Raw genomic sequence first — 27,109 nt, 5'->3', positions numbered from 1 at the left:
CCTGGACTGGATGTATCTGAATAGAATACCAGGTTGGGGGCTCAGAGGAAGAATGGGGACTTCCCTTGCCTAATAGCCTGTCTTCTGATCTCCACCAAGACATGTCCTCCTTTACTTCAGATATTGCCTGGAACACAAATTAGTCCGGAAATTTTTCCCTTTCCAGTTATCTTTAGGAAGAGCTGGAGATTCCTCATGTGAAATTGCCAGACGACACGAACTGTTCTATAGAGGCTAGGATGCCCAGCAGGCTCCTCCATTCCTTTGCTAAGCAATCTTGAAAGGCTAGCAAATGGTCCACCTACTGAAGGCACAACTCCACTCTTTGTGGGGATGGAAAAGCCCGAAAGCATCCGAGTCTATCCTCATCCCCAAAAAGACAAATTCCAAACGGGTAACTAACTGAAACTTCCTCAAGTTTATCAGAAGTCCCAACTCCTGCCAATGATGGAATTTTCTGCACATCCTCTGTGAACTTCTTCCATGAATGTGACCGAAGAAGCCAATATTCCAGGTAAAGAGAGATTTTTTATCTCGACTAGTTGCAGCCATTAACAATGGGGGTTAAGCTGAGAGTACTTAAACACTTGTGTGGCTGTCGAAAACCCGAAGCACAGAGCTGTAAATTGGCACTCTCTCTGAAGATGAAACGAAGAAACTTCTTTGAGCCTCGATGAATTGGGATATAGAACTATGCATCGTCCATATCGATGGACACCATCCAGTCCCCTTGATGAAGGAACAAATAACTGTCTGATTCTTTCCATTATGAATTTTTGTCTTTGGACAAAACATTCAAAGTGCTCACCTCTAACAAGGGCTTCAAGCCCCCTGAGGCCTTGGGGGACTTAGTAATAATCAGTTATAAAATCCGGAAGTTAGTGGGCTATAAGACATGGCCTTCTTCTGCAAGTGACGAAACTTCTCTTGACCGGGCAATAAATGTCTGAATTCTGAATTTCCCAAGTAGGCTAAAGCTATTGGAGAGCTGAATAAGGGTGGAACGCTCTTGAAAGGAATGTTGTAGCCTTCTCTCAACGATCCAAGGTTCTGCTCCTCTTGCTTCCCAGTTCAATCAAATTGGCGGAACCTTTCCCCTGCAGGTGCCCGGAGGACTGCCTCTTCACTTCTTAGCAGGGATTTGGAGGAGGATTTCCTAATGGTTCGAGGGTTGATACGTCCTCTTCCCCCGATCTAGGGAATGACCTAGAATTTCCCCTGCCATGAAAGAGCTGAGTGCATGTGGAAGGAGAAGGGTGTGAGCTAGTATTGGTAACACGACTTGGTTGAGTGAGAGAGATAAGGTCTGGGGTTCACTTCATCTGGAGGTCAGAAGCAACCTGAATCACTGCATCCTCAGGAAAAAGGTGTTTACTATCCAGAGGACGGTAAAGAGGGGTAGACCTCTGTGTCTGATACACTATTTGGTGGTGAAAGAACATGAGTTCTCTCGTCTTCTTCAGAATGTCCAACATAAAAGAAGACAATTCCATGGAACTGTCTCGTTAAAGGTCTGTAAAAATCCTCGTCCAGCACCGAACATTCCTTGATCTTGTGGCCCAAAGCTCCAACAGTCCAATTAAGAAAACTCATTACTAAAACCACACGGAAGATAATTTTAATTACATCGCCTAATTCCTGTCAAAAGATGTGACGGTGGGAAATTAAAGTTAACCTATCCCTGTTACCTCTTTCAGAAAGCCAAAGATTAGCTTCCTTCATCTCCTAAAAAAACTAAATAAGCAACTTGGACAAATCTACTTGATTATCTCTAAAAAATGAGGACACTGGCCAATGTAGGAGCTACAAAAATTTTTATAATAAAACTAAAAAAAATATATTTAATTAACATGGCAAGACAGAGTCAGAGAAATTCACTAGAAAATAGCGAAGAGGTGACTTGCAAGTCGTAGGAGGAGTTTCCTTATGTCTTCTTCCTCTTCTTTTGCAAAAAAAAAAAAAAAAAAAAAAGGACAAGGCTGTTTGTGGCTGGATAGAAGGAGCAGTATGCTTCATGAAGCCTTGGAGAGAACAAATCTGAAGAATTCGCTACAAAGTATTAAAGTAGCGAATTGTAGGATGTCTTAGATGACTCCTTATCCTCTTCCTCTTCGGCCGATGAAAATGGAGACAAGTTTGCTTAAGGTTGTACAGGAGCTACAAAAGACTTCCTAAAACCAAAAATACTGTCCAACTTATTTTGAATGGTTGCAGTCGAAGGATCTGAGACAGTCATAACTTGACACTGTCAGTAAGACAGAAGATGTAAGTGTTGTCCATGGCTGAGAAAAACTTCCTACTGATCCAGCTACGCCAGGCGCCGATGGAAGTTCGGGCGCCGATGGACGCACATGGATGCTCAGGAGCCAATGGATGCTCGGGCACTAAGGCACTTGGGAGCCATTGAAAGTTTTGGCGCCAGCAGTGGTACTTGAGACCAGTGAGCGCTCTTGAAGAAGAGGTAAAACATGCACCAGTAGGCACTACTGCAACAATGAGCGCTCAACTGCTTGTTGAAGCCGAGGGGCCAAAGGGTGGTCTTCCACTCTTGCCCCAATGGGAGGCTTGAATTACTTTAGATACAGAAGGCAGGACAGAGTCCCTTCCTGCTCAAGAAGGATGCACAGTCACCAAGAGACGCTCAATTGCCGTACACTTTTTAACCCTCTTGCGCCGACTGGACGTATTTTACGTCAACATTTTTTGTCTCCCGTGTGCCGACTGGACGTATTTTAGGTCGACTTACAAAAGTTTTTTTTTTAAATTCGCAGAAAAATACTTATAGGCCTACCAGCCTAAAACTTTTGAGTCACGCGCCTTGGGGGATGCTGGAGTTTCACGGAGCAAGGTGTTGTTTTGTTTTACAATCGTTTATGCAGGCGCGCAAGCGCGAATTTCTTTCTTGCCGCACTAAAAAGTATCTGTGCACATCTCAGAAAATTATTTCGTCACTTTGACATAATTTTTTGGTACCATTGTAAATTAGCCGTTACATGAAGTATTATATATGAAAATGTGCGCATTTTTTATGTAGAATACAACAATAAAATACTCATGATTGTAGCTTTTATCAGTTTTGAGATATTTTCATATAAATAACGATAATTGCCAAAATTTCAACCTTTGGTAAACTTTGACTCTACCAGAAATGGTCGAAAACGCAATTGTAAGCTAAAACTCTATATTTTAGTAATATTCAATCATTTACCTTCATTTTGCAAACTAATGGAAGTCTCTAGCACAATATTTCGATTTATGGTGAATTTATGAAAAAACTTTTTCCTTACGTCCGCGCGGTAACTCTTCCGAAAGAAATCATACATGCGATTGTGGTAATGTTTGCACCATTTTATTTTAAAGTTAGCCGTTATATAAAGTTTTATATATGGAAATGTGTGCAATTTCATGCACAATACAACTAAAAAACAACCCATGGTTGTAGCTTTTATCAGTTTTTGAGATATTTTCATATAAATAACGATAATTGCCAAAAAGTTTCAACCCTTCGGTCAACTTTGACTCTACCGAAATGGTCGAAAACGCAATTGTAAGCTAAAACGCTTACATTCTAGTAATATTCAAGCATTTACCTTCATTTTTGCAAACAAATTGGAAGTCTCTAGCACAATATTCGATTTATGGTGAATTTATGAAAAAAATAAACACATTTTCTTTACGTCCGCGCGGTAACTCTTCCATGAAAAAATCATACGTGCGATTGTGGTAATGTTTGCACCATTTTAAATTAGCCGTTACATAAAGTTTTATATTTGAAAATGTGCGCAATTTCATGTAGAATACAACAACAAAAATAATTGAAGGTTTGTAGCTTTTCTCATTTTTGAAATATTTGCATATAAATCACGATAAATAGAAAAAAAACCACGCACAATTCGGTCAACTTTGACTCTAACCGAAATGGTAGAAAAAACCGCAAATTGTAAGCTAAAAACTTTACTTAGTTCTAGTAATATTCAGTCATTTATCTTCATCTTGAAACAAATTCGAAAAAAATCTTTCCTTCCCTCCGCGCAACATGGATTCTCAGCCACAAATCTCCAAAATGCGTACTACCATTCTCGGAATATTTTGCTCCGTTTCAATATTAGGCATTTCATAGAGTTTTATATATGCAATTTCAATAGAGTCTTATTAGATGCAAATTTCAAGTAAAAATAAAACGAAAAAATAATTTGAAGGTTGTAGCCTGTTTCTTATTTCCGAAATAAATTGCATATAAACAATCATATATAGTATATAAAAATTCGACATTCGGTCAACTTTAACTCATCAGATATGGTCGAAAAAACTGCAATGTAAGCTAATACACTTACAGTATAGTAATATTCAATCATTTGTCTTCATTTTGAAAGAAATTGAAAGTCTCTAGGACAATATTTAGATTTATGGTGAATTTTTGAAAAAAATATTTGTTTAACGTCCGCACGTTACGAAATTCATGTATTATTTTGTGATAATATTTTCTCTGTGTTGCTTTTATCATTTTACAATGTGTATATACCAAAATGATCGCAATTTAGTGTACATTACAACGAAAAAAAAAGTAACTTGTTACCTTTAACCGTTTAGCCCACAGCGCGATTTGAATACAATTATATATGAAATTTCGTTTTTGCGCTATCATATATCGCATTGTTTATATATGATAATGATAATATTTTTCATTTCTGATGGTTGCATACTAAACTTCAGCCAATGACAAAAAAAGGAGCCAAAAATGAACTCTTAATCTTGAAAACTAAGCGCGCTGTGATTTTTTGACAAAATATTTTTTCCACTTCCGCGCTCACTCTGAAACACCTCCGGCACACGGGAGACAATTTTCTTTTTACCGCTTCGGTGTAAGAGGGTTAAGAGCTAGACTAACACAAAGGAACTAACTGGAATAGGGAGCATAGGAGGAAAGAGGTCTGGTGCCAACAGACAATCAGAACTTTCCCTGCATGCAACCTTATCTGATGGACGCCCAAATTACAACTTCCTCGAATCTAGGAAAAGGGTATCCTTTCACTACACTGACCCTCTAAGCCATTGTCATTGTATGAATAGCATTCTGGACTGTCCCAGAACCTGCAAGAAGGACGTTGGTCCTCTTGTAACACTCTGGTCTTCTTAGGAGGGACAGAAGGCAACATATTACAAGTCCTCCTTTGCAGTGGACAAGAGACTGCAATAAAGCGCCAATGGTTCAACCCACTTGCGGAAAGACGAAACACTTCCTTATAGATGCCTTGACAGGGACCTTTGCCTAGGAGAATCAGGGGATGAACAGCACCTCCTCCACTGCACAACACTTCACTATCACAGGGTTAACATTGCTAATCTAAACACCACTGGCAATGGTATGGGAAGGAGGCGAGGGAGACAAGCAAAGGAGCATGTGGTACAAATTAAATTTTTACAATAAAAATGATATTTTCATAAAATAATAAAGTTTCAATAATACATATCCATCAACTACACAGCTATAAGTGGAACTTAAAGCTGTGCAACCACTGGACAAGTTATATAATTAAAATTAAAGAGCTAGTAGCAGGAGAAAAAAAACAACTGGGATTGAGTGTTATCTGACTAGGTGTCCATGTATCACAAGAAAACTACTTGAACACCTGTGTAGCTACAATACTGAGAGGTTGGAACTGCTGGATGCTCGGCGCCATGGACGCTATTGGGCGCTCGGCGCCATGTTCACTACTAGGCGCCCCTCGCCGCGGATCCGCCGGACGCTTGTGGGTGCTACTAGGCTCAACTGTACGCTGCCACAGATCCGCTGGACGCTACTAGGTGTCCACTACTGGGCTCAGTAAACTATGAGATAAATGCATGACATAATCTTACGTCAAACATATGGCTAAAGATAAGATCAGCCCGAATAATTCGGCCCAGTTAAGCTAAAAGCTTTGAAGGCAAGCGTACTCTTTCATCATTCTAGCCACTTAACAGTTTTGATTTGATTCAAGCTAAGGCCGCATGCTAAATTAACATTACTTTGTTCCCTTAATGGTTTTAAGTACAGCCCTCTATGGGGATGTTCTCTCTGTAGTGGCCTCTTGTATGCTTTCAAGTTGTTTCCAATAATACTATTACATCAACAATAAAAATATTAATAATAATTTTATTCTTGCTTTTAATAGGATTTCAATAGACTGCCCGAAAATCCATAATAACTAATTCTCTCCTGCTACATTAACCTTTTACACTGAAGTTGAAAAGATTGATAAGCGTTTAAATATATTGCAAATTCGTTCAGTAGCGGACATGCTAACAAGCTAAAGTGGTGAAAACACCTTAAAACAAAAATTATTAATCCTGCCAACACATTTTTGCAGAAATAAAATTCAACACCAACATTGTTCTGATAACGAATGCAATGTTTACATTATTACGCTACTCTATCCGGATGATAGCTAATGCAGGGTTTCCACTATTATGCAAATTCCTTATTAGTTAAGTGACATCTCACTTTGTTGCGTTACTCATTGTGAAAATTATTTAATCAAAAGATCGCTACTGAAACGTGTTATCGAACAATATCTGATTGCTAACAAGCGTAAACGTTGGTCCACTACAACCAATGTTTTCATATTATAGTTCAAAACTCGTCAAATAGTGGTTGACCAATTAACTGCAAGTCGCTGTAAATGTGAACTAAAGATGTACTACTACAGTGAAATGCAATAAAACAAGGAAAAACTCATCCTGAAGCTTTCGGTTGATGTTATTCCACTCTCGGTTTGTATACCGAAATCTGGTAAATGACCGGCGAAAATTGAATAACTGCTGCCGACACCAGATGTTTACACCAGGAGTTGCAGAAACGGAATGAGCTAATTGGCTGTGTTGTTCCTAACCTTCTCGCTAGGGGGGCGAGACTGTGTCACCTAGACACTTATTGGTGTCGCTATCGCGAATTTTGAATCTACTCTACTGCGAATAACAGAAACTATAATAGCTATGTAATTACTGTGTAAGTTGCATAATAAAAAACAGGAGGTTTTAAGCATTTTTATAGGGGATTCCAACTATTTGCGGGTTCTAACTACTCACGGGGGGGCTGGAAAGCATCCCCCGTGAATACGGGGGACCACTGTACTACTATTAAAGTGCCTGAAACTATATAAGCACATCCTTCATGGTGTTATAATAATTAACTATATTCAAATTAAACATGAGTTCACAGTCTTGAAACTATGGCATGATTGCAGTGTTCTTGCAGTTACCTCTATAAATTCATGTATCCTTCATGGTGTTCAAGAAAAAGAAATAGCTCTACAAACGTATCCCTCACGGTATAAAAAAATATAACTGCAAATTTAATTATTATGAAATAAAGTTCATCAAATTATGGTGTACATATTCTATCCCAAGTTGTGTCTCAGGATCACTTGGCATGTGTCTCAGGATGAGGTTACACAAAGTTATCTTCATGATGTTATAGGAAAATGCACCAAAGAAAAAAATAACAAGGGCTATGGGTCATACAGAAGGATAGAAGGAAGGAGAACATGATAACCTGTTATGTCCTGACTTTATACATGGAGGGACCTAACAACTATAAAGCAGAACTCTAGACATGATTAGTACTTTACCATAAATATAGCTGTCTGAATAAGTCTCATGTTATCTTTGTTGATACCAGACGTAAAATTCTGCTTCATTATGCTTGCCCATTCTGTTCTGGGGAGTCCAGTAAGAGCTGCAACACTTCGTTCACTCTGGCTGACACATTCTGAAATAGAGTTTTGATCAGTTTTAGTTCCTATAAAATGTATCTGAAACAATAGTCTGCATATCAATAAACTGTTTAAAATGGTCCTACTCTAATTATGATTTATTAAACTGCAAATGTTACTAATATACTAATACACACATACTATATACATAAATATAATAATAATATCCTTTATTTCAGCTCAGGGCCATATCCAAAATACATGAGACAACAAGATAAAAAAATGAATAATAGGCACTTATCCACACAATAGCTGAGGTAGCATAAAAGATAATAATCATAATACTGGTAATAACAGTAATGATATTGGTGAGAAAAAAATGCATTGAGAATTATAACAGTTAGTGCACAGATTATATAACTTAAATCTCAACTAGAGACCTTAGGTGGTTATAGTAGTCAGGTCCAGAGGGCTAAATACAAAAATTGAATGTAGAAAAACTTTAACTTGATAGTATTCAACAGTAATAATGACAAAGTAAAATATCAGCAATATATATAATAATAATGACAGAATCTGCAAATGACATCTTGCCAATATGTACAAGATTAAGTCCTTTAGGGGACAAGGACCTCATTTTCCCATCTTTCCCACATTTTAGATAATCTTCTTGCTTCACTCCTTAGGATGCTTTGTATGAGGGAGTTGCTGCTGTTTCTCACTCGGGTTATCATACTGGACATTGTTCACCTTACAATAATTTTTAAATTGTACAGGTCATTTTCTATGAACATCTGTGTGGCGGAGCGGTAGGGAGGAGTGTTTGTAAGGCGTCTCAAAATGTCATTGTGTACAACAGTGATACATCTCATGGTTTCTCGGGTATAGTTCATCCAGAGGGAACATCCATAGAGATACTGTAGCAGTATGAGTGGAAGAGCAGCAGTTTCACATCTCGGTGTCAGAAGGCAAACCTCCTTGTAATCATGTTGCCAGTTGCACATAGTTCATGACGCTTCTGTTCAATGTCTGCTGTATCTTTCAGGTCGTCAATGATAATGTGACCCAAATACACACATTATACACACACACACACACACACACACATATACTATATATATGTAGAATCTACAGGTCATTTTTACCAGATACACATGAAATTGTATGCTATTGCAGGTTTGTTTCCCTCTACCGGACATCATGATTTCTTCAAATTTCTTTGAAATTGGAGCTCAAGGCTTTGAAGTGGCAAGCATATCCAAAAACGAGCAAAGAATCTGAGAAGTTAAGAGGACATTGTGGCTATTACAACTTCATATATAATGTACATACAAAATAATATAAATATAAAATATAATATGTAAATATATGTAAATACAAACTAAACCGGCTTTAAAAGGACCGAGCAAAGGCGGTAAGAAAATAACTAACGGGGTCACGAGTTAATGAGGGGTATGTGGGTGGCTCCACATGTCTCGTGGCCAAGCACAGATGCTAATAGTCCCTTGTGTACACAATTATTTTAAACTTTACCGGTTTCTAGCTGACGCTGAGTATTTACCCTAATGTTAAGACCGAAGGTTTGTTTTGTATATGAAGAAAAAAAAAAAAAAAAATATATATATATATATATATATATATATATATGTGTTTATGATGTATATATATATATATATATATATATATATATATATATATATATATATATATATATATATATATATATATATATATACATTTATAAGGGGGGACCACGGTATGTGTATATATATATATATATATATATATATCAATATATATATATATATATATAGATATATATAGTTATATATATATATACAGTGGTCCCCGTATTCGCGGGAGATGCGTACCAGACCACCCTGAATAGTTAGAACCCGCGAATGTTTGGGAACCCCTATATAAAAAATGCTAAAAAACAGCCTATTTTGTTAGTTAAAACTCAAGAAAAACCCACTAAGAAATTCATACTTGGTTTTTTATTAGTTTTATCACAAAAAGTGCATTTTGATGATGAAATTGATAAAAAAAAAAAAAAAAACCAGGAATTCATGGATATTTCTCATAGAAAAATACAGCGAATGCTCGAATTTTCCGCGAATAACGCAAGGGAAACGTTCCCAGAGAGAAATCCACGAATGTGTGAGTCCGCGCGAATACGGGGGGCCACCCCTGTATGTATATGTATATGTGGTATATACACATACAGGCAGTCCCCGGGTTATGACGGGGGTTCCGTTTCTTGAAGACGCTTTCGGTAAGCCGAAAATCGTCATAAGCCGGAAAATCGGTCGTAAGCCGGAACCGAACAGCCTTGGAAATATGTCTTAAACTAATAAAAGTTATAAAAACCTTGCTTGTAAGTCCTTTGTTCCACTTCATGTTTGTTTCCCGGTAGTTTTTTAATGTCCAACTGGATTATTTTCCGAAGAATGCTGGTTCTTGAAGGTAAAAACTATTGTAATCCTCTGGTGACACTACATTCTTGAAGTTTTATGTACAACCTGGAGTGATTTTGCAAATCTTGAGGGCTACAAGAACAGCTGATTACTATTTACGTATCATATAGACTAATTAAGTAAACGTATCTTTAAATAGGCTTATATATTAGTATCACAAAAACATTTCCTGCCATGAGTTCCACAAGGCCGTTTAATGAAACCAACACTTCTCTGTCCTATCTGTTCAGAAAATAAACGTTACGTCAATCCCCGAGACCATTGTTGCCAAGGCCTCTCTCTCTCTCTCTCTCTCTCTCTCTCTTCTCTCTCTCTCTCTCTCTCTCTCTCTCTCTCTGATCAAATTACACTGGAACCTTGACATACGATTGCCCTAATATATGAATGTTTTGAGATACAACAGAAATTTGCGAAAATATAAGCTTTGATATACAACGAAATTATTTGAGATACGATTTTGCGATGAGTGTTAGTTGTATAGGCGACCGATAAATGGCGTTCAGTCTGTTTGTTTGTTGGTGCTGCAATGGCATGTTAGGGCGTTGTTAGTCTTGTATTGCACCTATTTTTCGTGTTATTTTGTCTATTTTATTATTAACCATGGTATCAAGCTAAAGACAAAGCAGGTGATAAGAAAAAACACAAGAAAATGATTTCGATGGAAGCAAAACATGAAATTATAGCAAATGAGTATGATCGAAATCCTTCTACAATATCCACGATCATCAAAAGCAGAAGGAAAGCTATAAAAACCAAAAACTTCCAAAAGGCAGCACCCATTGATTTCTAAAACTACGAAACTGATTAAAAAAAAAAATCTTAAAAAAAAAAAAAAATTAGTTTAGCATTGTTATTTCATTTGTGTTTATTACGTAGTTATTAGTGTACATACGTAAATAAAAAAAGAGAACAAATCGTTCCCTGCCACCCTTCCCTACCTCCTCCCCTGCTGGCCTCACGTCATCTTTCGTTGTGGTAAGTAAAATTCCTTTCTTTTTTTTAATTGATTTTATTAACATTTCATTATCATTTATCACATTGCTATGTTATTTATTTATCATTATGTGTGTTATGTTACTCGTTTATTTGTGTATAAACTGTGTATATGTAATTTAGCTGTGTTTAGGTGTGGTTTCATAGCGCTAGAACGGATTAATACATATTACATTATTTTTAATGGGAAAAAATGCTTTGAGATACAACTGTTTTTGATATACGACGATGGTAACGGAACAAATTAAATTCGTATGTCAAGGTTCCAGTTACTGGATAATGTCTCTCTTTGGATACTTCGATTTTGCCAAATCTTGAGGGCTACAAGAACAGTTGATTACTATTTACGTATCATATAGACTAATTAAAGTAAACATATCTTTAAATAGGCTTATATTATTAGTATCAACAAAACATTTACTGCAGTTGTCAGAGCCGTTTAATGAAACGAACACTTCTCTGTCCTTAACTCGGAGCGTCGGAAGACGCTCTCTCTCTCTCTCTCTCTCTCTCTCTCTCTCTCTCGCTCTCTCTCTCTCGCTCTCTCTCTCTCTATCTCTCTCTCTCTCTGATCAAATGGACTGGATAATCTCTCTTTGGATACTTGGAATTTGCGTTGTAATCTAACCAGAAAACTTCGTTTTGTTACTTATTACTGGAACAAAAAGCAATGATTTTTTCATTATTTGCGCTTTTGGACTGTTATATGTAAACTTTGCGCACCGCAAGCTAGTATGTATTCATTCGCTCGAAACTAAGTTTCGCATATGAGGCGTCACTAAAAAACATAGAAAAATACGACATAAAAAGTGTCTAAAATCATCATAACCTCAAAATTTTTGTTGAATCTAACCAGAAACTTATTTTTATTAATATACTGTGCTAAACTATAAAGGAATTTTATCATGGTATGCGTTTTTTAAAAGCGTCGGAAGCGTCAGCGTCGTAATCTCGGAACAAGCGTCGCAACCCAGGACGGATTTTTCATTGAATATTTAAGAAAAAGCGTCGTAACCCTCGGAACGTCGTTAAGCCGGAACCGGGGTCGTAACCCGGGGACCGCCTGTATATATATAAATATATAATATATATATGTATGTATATATATATATATATATATATAATATATATATATATATATGTATATATATATATATATATATATATATATATATATATATATATATATATATATATATATATATATATGTATATATATGTATATATATGTATATATATATATATATATATATATATATATATATATATATATATATATGTATATATATGTATATATATATATATATATATATATATATATATATATATATATATATATATATATATATATATATATATATATATGTATATATATATATATATATATATATATATATATATATATATATATATATATATATATATATATATATATATATATATATATATATATAATATATATATATATATATATATATATATATATATATATATATATATACATATATATATACATATATACATATATATATATATATATATATATATATATATATATATATATATATATATACATATATATATATATATATATATATATATATATATATATATATATATATATATATATATATATATATATACAGGCGGCCCGCGGTTAACGGCGCAATCACTCAACGGCGAATCGTTTTACGGCGGTCGTCAAAAATATTCATTAAAAAAATAAGGCATTTTAAAGGTATCTTTACGGCACAAATTTCAGTTAACAGCGCCGCTAGCGCCGGTTGTCTAACGAGTTCATACATATGTAGAAATGCCGTTCAGACCATAAAGGTTATGCAAATTATATTAACAAATTTTATGGAGAGTTATTACGTAGGTATTAGGGTAAAATATATGCCTCTGACGCTGTTCTATGCCGAAAATATCGAGTTACATAAGTGCAAATTTAGCTATGGATGTGTCGATTCATAATTGTTCATGCTTTTTGTTTAAAATGTGTGTGAAAAGGTGGGTTATTAGTGAACAAAAGGCATTTTTATTTCTGTACAGAAATATGATACAAAGGCAGCTTTTGAAACTGCCCTTCACGATACCAAATACGATGTTTTTTTTCATGTTCTTTCTGTAAGCGCCCCAGCCTTGCCGTCTTTCGAAAATATCGATTTAAAAGAAGTGCAAATTAGCGATCAATGTGTTGATTTTATAAATGTTTCTGCTTTTATGTTTAAAATGTGTATGGAAATGTATTACGAATAGGGTATTTTTATTTCTGTGCAGAAATATGATAAAAAGGCAGCTTTGAAACTCCCCTTCAAGTTATCGACTAGATGTGTTTTTCAAGTTCGTTCTCGTATGCCGCCGCGGCATACAAGAACGAACTTGAAAAACACATCGTAGTCGATAACTTGAAGGGGAGTTTCAAAAGCTGCCTTTTTATCATATTTCTGCACAGAAATAAAAATACCCTATTCATATTCATATACATTTTCATACATTTTAAACATAAACAGCAAAAACATTTATAAAATCAACACATTGATCGCTAATTTGCACTGCCGCCGTCTGCCGCTCTTCCAAAAATACCAAAATATAGTTAAAAAAAAAAAAAAGGTGCAAATTTAGCGATCGATGTGTCGATTTTTCAAATGTTTATGCTTTTATGTTTAAAATGTGTATGAAAATATATTGCGTAAAGGTATTTTCATTTTTTTGTACAGAAATAAGATACAAATTAAGGCAGCCTTTGTAACTACGCTCCACGTTGTCAGGGGATGGGTTTTTCATGTTCGTTCTTGTCCGCCAGTTCCGAAAAATGCATTGTGTTATTTTATTAAATTATGCATCTTTTCCATAAATCCATTTAATTTAAAAAGTTAAACATTATTTCACTGTATCCAAGAATATTGTATGTATTCTCATATTTTTGTATTTTAAAATACTACGGCAAACTTGAGCCCGTATTCCGCGGAGCGGCCAATGTTGTGGTTTGAAATCAGCTGATGAATACGAGTCTGTTTCACCAATAACGCAATTCTGAGCGAATGCTCTTGCTTCTAGTTAGCATAAACGAATATCTAGATATTTGACTTATATGAGACAAAGTTATTTTTTCCTTATACAGCGTGTTTTCAGGTGGAAATATTTATTGAATATGTCTCGTTGTGAATGTTGAACTACTATTTTGTTTTTTTTCGTTAACAGATTACGTTGGCGGCATGTTTTATTTTTTTGCATAAAAAATTACGTGATTCTGTTCGCAATTACGTAATCCTTTATCATCGTAATACGAACTTTACGTTATTTATCTTATATCGGCGTGAAAACAACAGTAAAATGTGTTCTTTCAAGCACAGTAGTTTTGATTAAAATGATTTTATCCCAATTTTATCTATGGTTGTGTGTGATGGCAGACGTTTACTGCAGTTTTATCCTTGTTGCCGATGTACGATAATAGTCATTAGCAGCTTGAACAGTTTTCTCAGCTTCAGTCATAATTAGGTTTAAATTTAACGGTATATTTCCCGATTGATCTTTATCTATATTGATCTCTGATCTATAGCGAATAAAGTTATTACATTAAGATATCTCAGTTCTATTCTATACATCAACGCCATTATAACAAATACGGTAATGTTGCACTGTAGTACGATGATCGAAATACAAGCAAACAGATGTTATCCAGTTCGGTTGTACTTAGAAAAAAAAAAGTAGTTTTCCGTTTGGTTGTTCATGGTTGTACACGTTCACGCAACGAGTATAACGTTAAAACCATACTTTCATCATTCTCTTTTGCTGTTATTGAACTTATGTAACTAGAAGATGGATAAAGTTAGGCCATTGTAATTTTTGATCTCTCATAAAATCGAACTATCGTAAGACTGATGATCGTAACCTGAACACTACAGCGTACTGTACATGTATAAACTTTATTATATCTTTACATACTCTAGACACGCACATGTACTGTACAGTAAATTCTATAGTACTATACTGCATAAATATAATTTTACTTATTGCGCCGTTGTGGGATTACGGCGCCTTTGACTGGTCTAGAGTTTCGTAAGAAGGTGTGCGGCGGCCGTAGGCTTTTAAAATCGCTCAGCGTCGAAAATCGCTTGGCGTCGGTGGCCAGGAACGGAACCCCTGCCGCTAACCTGATGGGGCCGCCTGGTAGACATATTTATATACATAGAAACAATATATATATAGATAGACAATATTCATATTAGAATAGAATATATATATATATAGAGAGTAGAGATGTATACAATTTCATCACAAAATACAGACAGAGAGATAGAGGAACAACATATATAGACAGACAAGAATAAGAGAGAGATATAATAGACAATATAGATTAATTATTAACAGATATATATATATATATTCTAGATATGAGAAGATGATATACATAGAGACAATATACTAGAATATAACAGAGAGAGAGACATATATATAGATAGATATAGATAATTACATATAATATAAGATCATTATATAATATATATACAGAAATATCTATAATATATGACATAGAAGATCATATATAGATATTTTATATATCTATATATATATGTATCTCTATAATATACTATATATAGCTTAGAATCTATATATTATCTTATATATATATATATATTATATATCTTAATATCTATATTATAGTATATCATAATCATATATATATATATATCTATATTCTCTCTATATATATTATCTAATATATATATAAAATATATCCATCTAATAAATACAATGGGCCAATGCCCTTTGTTTACCAAGATAGACTTGTTGAAAGGATATTATCAAATTCCCTTAGATGAGAATGCTAAGTTGCTGTCAGCTTTTACAACTCCTTTTGGACTGTATCAGTACACTGTTCTGCCATTTGGACTGATGAATGCACCTGCAACATTCCAACGAGTGATGGATCAACTGCTAGGATCGATAGAAGGAGTAGGTGTATACCTGGATGACACAGTGGTTTACTCTACAACATGGGAAGAACATCTGAAGATTCTGAGGAAAGTTTTCAAGAAACTTCAAGAAGCAGGATTAACAGTCAACCTAAAGAAGAGTGAGTTTGGAAAGGCAACTGTGCAGTATCTTGGGTTTGAAGTTGGGAAAGGCCTTCTTGCTCCAGTAAAACAGCTACAAAGATTTTTGGGCATGGCAGGATTCTATTGTCGCTTCTGCCCAAATTTCTCAGCCGTAGTAGCTCCCCTTGACAGACTTAACTGGTCCCAAAGCAAAGTTTGTTTGGACTCCAGAGTGTCAAGAATCCTTTGAGAAGGTAAAAGCCATTTTAACTTCAAGACCAGTACTTCAAGCTCCAGACTTCAACAAGAAATTTGTGATACAAGTTGATGCTTCTGACTGTGGCATTGGAGCTGTTCTTCTTCAAGAAGATGAAAATAATATCTACCACCCTGTGTGCGTAATGTCTTCAAAACTGAAAAAACATCAGAAAGTATACTCGACAATCGAGAAGGAAACTTTAGCGTTAATCTCAGGATTTAAAAAGTTTGTAGTGTATGTGAACAGACCTAGGAATGAAGAAATTTTAATGTTGTCTGATCACAATCCTCTATCATTTATTCAGCGAATGAAAAATCATAATCAAAGACTGACCAGGTGGTCTTTGTGCTTGCAACAGTATAACTTACGAGTGCAGCACATTAGTGGCAGAAAACAATGTAGTTGCTATTATTTATCCCGTTGCGAATCGTTGGATTCAACGCTGATATAACCAATCTTCTGGGGGGGGGGGCGTTATATTATATGTTGCTACTTTCAAAATGCATATTTCTTTTCCTAGACTGTATGAAATGTTATATATAGAGTTTTACAACACTTTTCAGATTCCTTAGCTAGCTTAGTTATAGGATGTCTTAAATGTGTGTTCAGATTTCACAAAACATAATGTAAAAGAATATATAACGTAGTATGAAAAGAGAAGAAAGAGAGAGAGATTAACTTTGTCCATTCAAAGCTAGAGTTATTTTCCTATTATGTCATCGCCTCGAGTTTAAGAGACCCCGAAGTCTCTGCTTTGTTTTCCAAACCTGTCAACACGTTTGATTAGAGATCTCGAGATCACCGTTGTGTTTTCCAAATCTGTCATCACATCTGATAGGGACTTTTGCTTCGATCAAGTCTTTGTTGAGCCATACTACGTACATGACTCGTATGTACATGACTCGTTTCATACTCGTACATCTTTGCTGAATAGCAAGTGCAGATTTCACGATTTTCCTGTAAAGTTATGTCATAATAGAAGCTTCTAGAAGGATTGCATCATCTTTCATATGCCCAAAACGTTTTTGTGCCAGATCCACTGTCCAGTTTCCGTAAGGAAGAGTGTTTCACTCAGACTTAAATCTTCATAGCGTTCAGACATCTCCCTCTCTCTCTCGCATGCCACTTTTGATTTGATACTAACGTAACGTAAAGATTTTATATTTAGACATTGGTCACTAGTGAATTTCAGATTTGATATTTCTTAGAGTTATTTAGGATTATTCAGTGCTTTTTGTGGAATCTGAACAAACATTGTACAAGTGTGTAACAGTGCCTTTTGTGAATTATTGTGTGGTGAAATTGTGAAACAAGCTGCAGCAGAAAGAAACAATTAGCTGCAGCAGAAAGAAACAAGGCAAAGTGTTGTATTTTTATGAGTTGCAACTAATAGTTACAATGGTTTGAGTGAAACAATATTAATTTTTATACATTGCACATTTTTGTGTTTTGTGTTTGATTCATTTTTTTCTTATTTAAGTGTTAATTTTTGTGCATTATCCATTTTCTTATTGAAGTGTGTGTTTTTATTTTATATTCTGTGTGATTGGTGCTTTTTACAATTTTGGTATTTTCCACATTTTTCTGTTTTCATTTGCATTCACAATTTGATTAACTTGGTTGTTTTCATTAATTAATCATTGCACATTTAATTGAATTTAACCCTTGTGAATTAATTTCCAAATTTTAATTATTTCCTAATACTTTTGAATTTTGATTGAATTAATTTTCTTGAATTTTGTGATAAATTAATTTTAATTTAATTTTGCTAAATAATTCAAGAATTTATTAAATTTTGCTTTGTTTTCAAGTAACAGTAATTTTCCCTGATATTGTGAATTTCACTTATAAATTTTGAGCTTGATAAAGGGATTTTGATGAAGGAAAAATCTATTTCTTGACAATGGCCCGTGTCGCCCAGTGAAATATCCTTTTAGTTCATATTTCTAAGGTAAAAATTGCTAACATTACCAGAGAAAAACCAAAATGGAATGTCAGAGTACTCTGACTCGCTCACCCTAAATAAAAAGAGGGTGTCGGTATGGTTTCTGGGGCGAGTGAAGCCACTACCACGGGCCTCTTGTCATTTAGATATCTCCTTCACAAAATCCCCCTGCTAGAGAGAGCTGATACACAGCCCGCATCAGCAACTACTACTACCAACACTCCCACGCTAACATCAGCGCCTCTAGCGGCCATCCTTTAATATCAGAGAACCAAGTTTGGGCTAAAGGGTGGGGTTAATAAAAAAGGGGGGGATTTCACTGGGCAACACAGGCCATTGCCCAGAAATAGATTTTTCCTTCGTCAAAATCCCTTTTCTGGGCCAAGCCCGTGTCGCTTTGTGAAATAGTACCAGAGAATTGGCCACAAACTTGGTAAATTGAAAACAAAATAAGGAAAGTAATAAAAGTAAAATAAGTAAAAACAAATATAATCTTGTAAATTATACAAATTAGTGAATTTACACTCAAATTAACTTAGATTAGTTGGATTATTCTTATTACTAATAAAGATTATAGGAGTACAATATGACAATGAATAATAAGGTAATACATACAATATGAAATATATACAAATGTGAGGATTCCTAGCAAAAAAATAAGGAAAACCTCACTCTATAGCCTTTGCAACTAAGGCTTATAGGTTAGTGGTGAACCTGGTGGCAGGGTAGCAGCAAGGATGTTATTGAGGCAGGTAGAAAGGAGATCTGGATCTATGGCTAACTACTTAGACAGGATCAGGGGAAACTGTGTTTCCCGCTGCCACTGCTGGAAATTTTAAAGCTTCTAAAGATTTCAGGTAATGGCGTCTGAATACTGTCGGTGATTTCCAGCCTGTATATTTCTTAAGATCATCGAAATTCATGTGTTGGAAATAATTAATTGAGGTGGCTACAGCTCTAATGTCGTGGACTTTAGGGAAGGAATCTGTATTGGCTTGCTTAATAAAGTACAAGATTTGCTGTCTAATTCCTTTTAAGGAAATAGTGCCACCTTTCTCTCTTAAGAATAAAGGACCTGATCATCTAGTAGATGTCCTTGAGAGGAAGGCTCGTAAGGTGGTTACTGGATATAGAGAAGGGTCTTGAGGAAGGTGAGGTACCTTCCAAGGGGCCCATCTCATTAAGGGGTCCTCATTTTTGGCCAAGAATTTTCTATCTGGGGAGAGGAGAACTTCTCCTGAGGGGAGAAATTCTATGTGGCCTGGATCTCTGGAGAGAGCCGACAGTTCAGATATTCTGGCTCCTGAGGCCAGACTTAAGAGGAAGAGTGTTTTCCTTAGTAAAGATATATAATTGCATGAATTGTTATCAGTGTTTGAGGCCAATCTGAGAACATCATTTAAGAACCATGAAACTGAGCTAGGTCTCTCTGTTGGTCTGAGCCTAGCACACGCTTTGGGAATAGACGAGAAATAAGAATCTGTTAAGTCTATTTTGAAGCCCAATTGAAAAATCTTCTTTAGAGCCGACTTATTAGTAGTAATAGTAGTAGTGGCTGCTAAACCTTTTTCAAATATAATGATCTGAAGAATGTAATAGCCAAGTTAGTAGTCATGGTTCGAGATTGTTTCCTTCAGGAAATTTGCTAGTTTCTTAACCGCTGCGTCATATTGACGTAACGTTGAGATTCTTTTATTCGATTCTAAGAAGAGGATATTTTGTGGATCGATATTTGCATCTCTCTTAGCCGCGAACTTCATGAAGTCCATAAGTTAGGGTTTTGAGAATTCCTGAGGAAGCGAACACAGTCCTCATTTGTACTTGTTGAGAGAGCCTGGGATTGGGAATCCGTTGAGGGTGGAGACCCAGTTCCAGAAGTAGAGGGAACCAGTTGCTCTTGGGCCAATGTGGAGCTACTAGAGCGACTTGTCCTTTGAAAGTCCTGAGTTTGTTCAGGACTTTCAATAGAAGAACTTTCAATAGAAGAAGATTCACTGGAGGAAAGATGTATATTTTCTTCCACTGATTCCAATCTATGGCCATGGCATCTGTGGCATAAGCCAGAGGGTCCAGGTTGGGAGCCACATAGCACGGGAGCTTGTGGTTCGATTGTGATGCGAAAAGATCCATCTGGAGGCCTGGGACCCTTTGGCATATCCACTGGAATGAGAGCTTGTCCAGAGACCATTACGATTCTAGTGGAACTGACCGAGACAGAGCGTCCGCTATCACGTTTCTTACTCCCGCCAGATGGGTGGAGGATAGATGTCATTTGTGCTTGGCTGCTAGTGAAAAAATGGCTATCATGACATGGTTCACATGACTTGAATTGGATCCTCCCCTGTTGATGCAGTGTACTACCACTGCACTGTCCAGTACCAGTTTGATATGAGAGTTCTTGGCTGGTAGAAGCCTCTTCAATGTGAGGAACACTGCCATGGCTTCCAATACATTTATGTGAAGCTGGCAGAACTGAGGGGACCAAGTCCCTTGTACTTTCTTGAATTGAGAGTATCCTCCCCATCCGCTTAGAGATGCGTCCGTGTGAATAACCAACGCCGGAGGGGGGAATTGAAGAGGCACTGATTTGGACAGATTCTTGACTTCCGCCCAGGGGCGGAGATGTTGGCAGAGAACCGGCGGAATGGCTGACAACTTGTCCCGAGACTTGTTGTTTGCTCTCGAACGCCAAACCCGATTTATATCCTTTAATTTTGCCTTCAGTAGAACGGTCTGTCACTGAGGCACAACTGTAGAGAAACCTAGGATTCCTTGTTTCCTGGTTTCTCCTAGATGCTTTTTTTGCACTTGAGGAATTGCCTCGTAGCTTTGGCTATTTTTTTCCTTTTGTCCGACGGAATTGACAGAGTGTGGGCTTTCAAGTCCCATTGAATGCCTAGCCATTGAAAGCCGGTGTCCGGCGTTAGCCTGGACTTGGATCTGTTTATTTGGAATCCCAGATATTCCAGAAACTGAATTACTTTGGTTGTAGCTTTCTGGCACTCTTCGACGGTTGTTGCCCAAACAAGCCAGTCGTCCAGATACGCTACTACCATTATCCCTTGAGACCTTAGTTGTTGAACTACTGACTCCGCCACCTTTGTGAATATCCTGGGTGCCACGCTCAACCCGAAAGGCATCACTGAATGAGAATGCCTGGTTTCCTAGTCTGAAGCCTAGGTACGAGCGGAAGTGTCTCTCTACTGGGATATGATAGTATGCGTCTGTAAGATCGATAGAGGTGGTGACGGCCCCACGGGGAAGTAAGGTCCGCACCTGCGAGATAGTCAGCATTTTGAACTTGTCGCAACGAATGAATAAGTTTAGACGGGATAAGTCTAGGATTATTCTTCTTTTGGTTGAGCCTTTCTTTGGCACGCTGAACAAGTGACCTTGAAACTTTAAATGCTTGACTTTTGATACTACCCCTTTCTGAAGTAGTTCTTCGGAAAACTCTGTCAGTTCTGTCGTCGGTTGCTGATAGAAGGTCTTGGATGGAGGGGGACCTTTGATCCAGCTCCATCCCAGTCCCTTGGACACAATGCTTTGTGCCCAACTGCTGAACCCCCATCTGTATCGATAAGGAACAGTCTCCCTCCTACCTGAGGGTTCTCACTGACTTGGGGCCGGTCGAGATCCACGTCCTCCACGAAAGTGTTTTCCTCTGATAAGAGCTCTTCCGCCACCTCTCTGGCAAAATGAACCCCTAGCCCTGCTTCCTCTACCAAACTTGTTAAAAGTTTGGAATGCTTAGCCTTCAAAGACTGGATTGAAGGCCGGTGAGACAGCAAACGAGGTAGAGGGTTGGTTCTGAGGTGTCAGGAACAAGATAGGCTGAGCCTGGTTCTTCGAGGTGGAAGGTTGTACCACCTGAGAGACCGGCACTGCTTGGACCATTTGCTGTTGTTGAGGAGCCTGATAGGGAGTAAACTTCCTGGGCTTCTTCGACTTCTTAATAGATGCCGAAGAAGTCTCAGGCTTCCTTTTAACCGAAAGGCCCCAACGGACCTTAAGGCTTTGATTCAGCCTTGTGACCTCATGCCGAACCTCATTCACCAGAACTTCTGGGAAGAGGTCAGCACCCAAGATAGGAGCGGCGAGCAGTTTGTTAGGCTTGTGGCGAATAGTCGCCTCCTGGAGCACGTTTTCTACAGTTTCTTCGTGCGACCACGAAGTCGTAAAGGTCGCACTGAACTGTATGTGTTTGAGCCTTGGCTAAAAGCTTAAATAGAGGTTCTCTGCCATAGGTTATTGCGGCAACCTCTGTCATGACCAAGGCATTCAGCGTTCTCCCTAGTCTAGATCTGGCATCAAATTCCGCCTGAATTAGATTGTCAGGTAATCTAGGGAGTCTCTCGCTAAACTGCGCTATTGCGCAGTCCGGCTTGAGTTTACCTAACGTGAAAGTGGATGGTAGGTCCGTCCAAAGGTCTTCAGCACTGGGAAACAGGAGGGATGTTGGCTCCGTTTCACGGAGCTGTGGCATAGGCTCATCCTTCATGGCGGCCTGGATAGTCACCTCTGCCAACTTTGTAGTGAATGGAGTAGGGGTCTCTTTGTCTGCCACAAAGATGGTAAAGGGGCTCTTAAACGCCTGGAGCTTCGTATTAACGCAGTCCCAGTCGTCTAAGCTCACTAGCCACTCCCTCTGGGCCTGATCCCGGCTGTAAATGACAGTTTCCTTTGGGATCCTGTCTTCCCTCCTCATCGCCGTCTCTGTAAGATGGGCGTAACCCATGAATGGAGGTTGTAGACCAGCGGGGTGGAACTCGAAGTCCTCTATTCTTCGAGTGCCACTGTCTGGCAGTGTCAGCATACCGTCCTTGAACGGAGCGTACGCTGCTACCCTCCATGGGTTGTTAGCAGAGAAGGGAGGTAGGGAATCATAATCAGGCATAGCTTGGACAGCAACGGTAGGTTGAGCGAGAACTGTTGGAGTGTTCTCTCTGAGACCCGCCATGAGGTTCTCTTGATTGGTCAGCCTTTCCAAAATGTTACGAATAGACTGACCAGATTCCTCAAAGGATGTCGAGATGTGTGATAACATTTGCTCAAATTTATCCTGCACTAGGTTGCCTACCAGACTGCCCATTTGCTGCATAATGTTCGCAGCAAATGCGTCTGTGTCGAAAGGAGCTGGGTCCTTAGACACTGTAGGTGTTTTTGGGTGCGTCCCAGTAGAGGTAGAAGGCTGAGGATCACCAGAGGCCTGAGCCTTATCCTTTGAGGATTTACTCTTCGACCCTTTTGAGTGTGAGGACGAAGATGACTTCGTTCTCTCTGCTCCGGGATGGTGAGCCGGAGACTTACGAGACTCAGAAGACGTAGTCTTTTTGGACGTTGTCTTCTCCAGGGTCTTGATCTCTTGTTTCCCCTTTACTTTGGGGATAATTTGAGTGGACTTCCGTCTGGCCAAAATCTCACTCTCTGAGAATCCTTGAAAAGATGTAGAAGAGTGGACAGGGGAAGAAGAAGATCCAGAAGGGCCAAGGGAAGCCCTTGGGCCCCCAACAAACCTGCCTCAACAAACATACCACCTGGGTCACCTACCGCCATCGGTTCCAAGTTAAGGTCTAGGGTCGCCACGTTGTCTGCCAATTCGGGGTTACTCTGGGCCGCCAGCGCCTGGGCCACCTGGACCTGGATAGACGAGATGTATGGGGCCGCCACTGTCGGGTCAACGTAGGACGTCGGTTTCGCTCCGGGGAAGAGGCGGAGAGCCATACCTTTATCCAAAATGTAAGGCTGCCCCTTCGCTACGTTCTTTCCGAAGCCGCTGACCCAGGCCTTCAGGGTGGCTGTCGCGGCGTCCTTCACGGCAGAGGCCTGTAAGAGAAGGTTATTTTAGGCCTCAAGGAAGGCTGGAGAATGGCCCATATATGTCAAGATTTCATCATACTTCATGAAAATTAATATATCTCTATTATACAGCGGAAAGAATTCAATATAAACTTACACCGGAGGTAAATTGTTCCACTAGCTCGTAACATATCGAGCATGCCTCGTGGTGCCATACCGCTGAGTCCCCAAAGCGGATGGCGCAGACGGCGTGGGTCCTGCAGATCTCATGACCGCAGGGATCCTGGAGTACGGCGTTACAGCCGGACTCCTGGCAGTTGGTAGCCTGTAAGTGGACAGATAAATGAGGATCAACACTAGTTAACGGGGCTAGCCCGTTAAGAAATATAATGCTCCACCATATGCCGGAGCGGAGAATTATATGTTAACCTTCTCCTGTTCTCTTGATAGTCCATAGGTCAAGTATGCTAGTAGCAGGTTCCGGTACGCTGGAGAAGGAGTTTCACCAAACTAGCAACCAGACTCAACGCCGGGGTGGTACAAGTACGGCGGGGAGAAGCGATAAAGTTAACCTAATAATAATCATATAAATAGACAAGGAGGAGCATAGCTCCACCATAGAAATTTAGGCCAACCGAAGGAGACCCCGATGAGAGGGTGCTCCACCGGTTAGCGGAATACACACAAAGTAATAACAACAATCATAGGAAGCATGTATGGAGCTCTTCTCCGTCACCCCCCCACAAAGAGCTGGCGGAACCAGTCGATCCCGCCGCTGGTGCGGAGGGAAAGAAGGGGGGTGGTGGGGTGGGGGGGGGAGGTGGGGAGACCGGGGTAGGAAAGGAAAGCGATAGGGGGGGACCGCCGACCAGGGGGGCTCCTCCCGACGAGTGGTACGAACCAGAATGGCCAGTTCCTGACCCCGAACCCTCAACCCGGAACCAGCCCGGGACCCCCCGTGGAGCCCAAAGAGAGAACGGTATGACAAGATATAATATCTATAACCCTACCCCCACACGAGACTCCCGTATCCCCTCCGGAGAGGGGAGAAAGCTCGGGTGTTGTCATGGCAACGTGAGCGAGCGGAACGTGCCTCCCCGACCCCCGTAGAGGGAGGGGAGGGAGGGAGGGGTACTGAGCCAGTGGCTCAGTGCGATCGCCTGGCCCACCGTGAACGTGATATGACCACATGGACGGTAGGTCCAACGAAGAGGTAGCCTAGGCTACTCTAACCGTCTCAACATGCTACACCAAAATTACAAAATAAGATCATAATATAAAAGAAAAGAAGGGAATCATAGAAGAAGAGAAAAGAACGTCCTAGAGAGGCTAGGAAACCGACCCTGGAGGGAGGGCGCCTAACCACTCGGGAGCTGGGCTCTGCCGGTACGTAGGAACGGAGGGCAAATGCCAGGGTGGTAGGACTAGGAGAAAAGGACATGAGTCCTACATGCCTAACAGACCTAGACAAAGGCACATGCATGCATGAACACTGGGCTAAGGTAAAAAGGCATGAGCTCAATCGAGCTGGATTCCCTGAATAGTACAAAATAAGCAAAATCGTAGCAGAATCTTGCACGTCACGAAGGCATATAATAATAAAAAACTGCATAGAACAGTTACTATGGTATGGGAGACCGCAAGAACTGAAAAGGAATCACAATAGGCGAACCGGGTAGGTGAGCCTGTAGCCATGCGGTGGAGGCACAGTTATAAAACCTAAATAAAGGTAATAAAACGGGTCCTAACTGGCTAAAATTACGTGAAACACTTAGACGGTACTTAACTTAGTTGCAGCAATAGCTTGAAGCTCCCTCGTGATGATAAATCCAAAGAGAAAGCGAAATAATACACAGCAAAGAAAAACACGTGCGTGTAAGATCTGCTAACAGAAAAGGATGGCCGCTAGAGGCGCTGATGTTAGCGTGGGAGTGTTGGTAGTAGTAGTTGCTGATGCGGGCTGTGTATCAGCTCTCTCTAGCAGGGGGATTTTGTGAAGGAGATATCTAAATGACAAGAGGCCCGTGGTAGTGGCTTCACTCGCCCCAGAAACCATACCGACACCCTCTTTTTATTTAGGGTGAGCGAGTCAGAGTACTCTGACATTCCATTTTGGTTTTTCTCTGGTAATGTTAGCAATTTTTACCTTAGAAATATGAACTAAAAGGATATTTCACAAAGCGACACGGGCTTGGCCCAGAAATAAATTTTTTTATTTAAAATTTTTATAAGTGTTTCCTTTTATACCAGTATATTAATATGATTTGCTTAGGTAGAAACATAGAGTGGTAATTGAGCTGTTTTCCTTCAATTTACTTGAAGTGACTTAGAACCAGGGAAGTACTTAGACTTCTGAAATCAGGGAAATACTTAGACTTTTAAAGTTATTGATGATGGAGTGATGCCCTTTAATTAATTTGATTACACATAAGATTACTTCACACCTGTTTTACTGAACTTAGTCTGATTTTCTGCAATACTGGTAAGTTGTTTAAGGGATCACTATGCCTTTAGAGTATTCATTCAGTCGTTTAGTACCTGTGATGAAGGATCAGGTGTCTGGCTTTTGTGAGATAACAATGAATGGTAAGTGTAGTAACCAGATACTTGGCACTTTGTCACAATATATTTAGATATCTATATATATATATATATATATATATATATATATATATATTATATATATATATATATATATATATATATATATATATATATATATATATATATATATATATATATATATATATATATATATATATATATATATATATATATATGTGTGTGTGTGTGTGTGTGTGTGTATAAATATATATATATATATATATATATATATATATATATATATATATATATGTCTATATATATATATATATATATATATATATATATATATATAT

The 27,109-nt window shown here is 38.3% G+C and overlaps 1 protein-coding gene across 2 annotated transcripts in view; it reads right to left on the bottom strand.

Annotated features, from left to right (window-relative positions):
• The window catches only part of LOC135216048 (carnitine O-palmitoyltransferase 1, liver isoform-like), a 201,343-nt gene that overhangs the window by 65,653 nt on the left and 108,581 nt on the right, over positions 1–27,109 (bottom strand). For both annotated transcript variants that reach the window (XM_064251017.1, XM_064251019.1), the window contains one exon: positions 7,611–7,750. In XM_064251017.1, coding sequence (XP_064107087.1) covers positions 7,611–7,750 — 140 coding nt within the window. The remainder of the gene's footprint in view (positions 1–7,610; positions 7,751–27,109) is intronic.

The sequence above is a fragment of the Macrobrachium nipponense genome, chromosome 6 (genome assembly GCF_015104395.2).
Source record: "Macrobrachium nipponense isolate FS-2020 chromosome 6, ASM1510439v2, whole genome shotgun sequence".
Classification (NCBI taxonomy): Eukaryota; Metazoa; Arthropoda; class Malacostraca; order Decapoda; family Palaemonidae; genus Macrobrachium; species Macrobrachium nipponense.
This window is presented reverse-complemented; position numbering and strand designations above follow the sequence as displayed.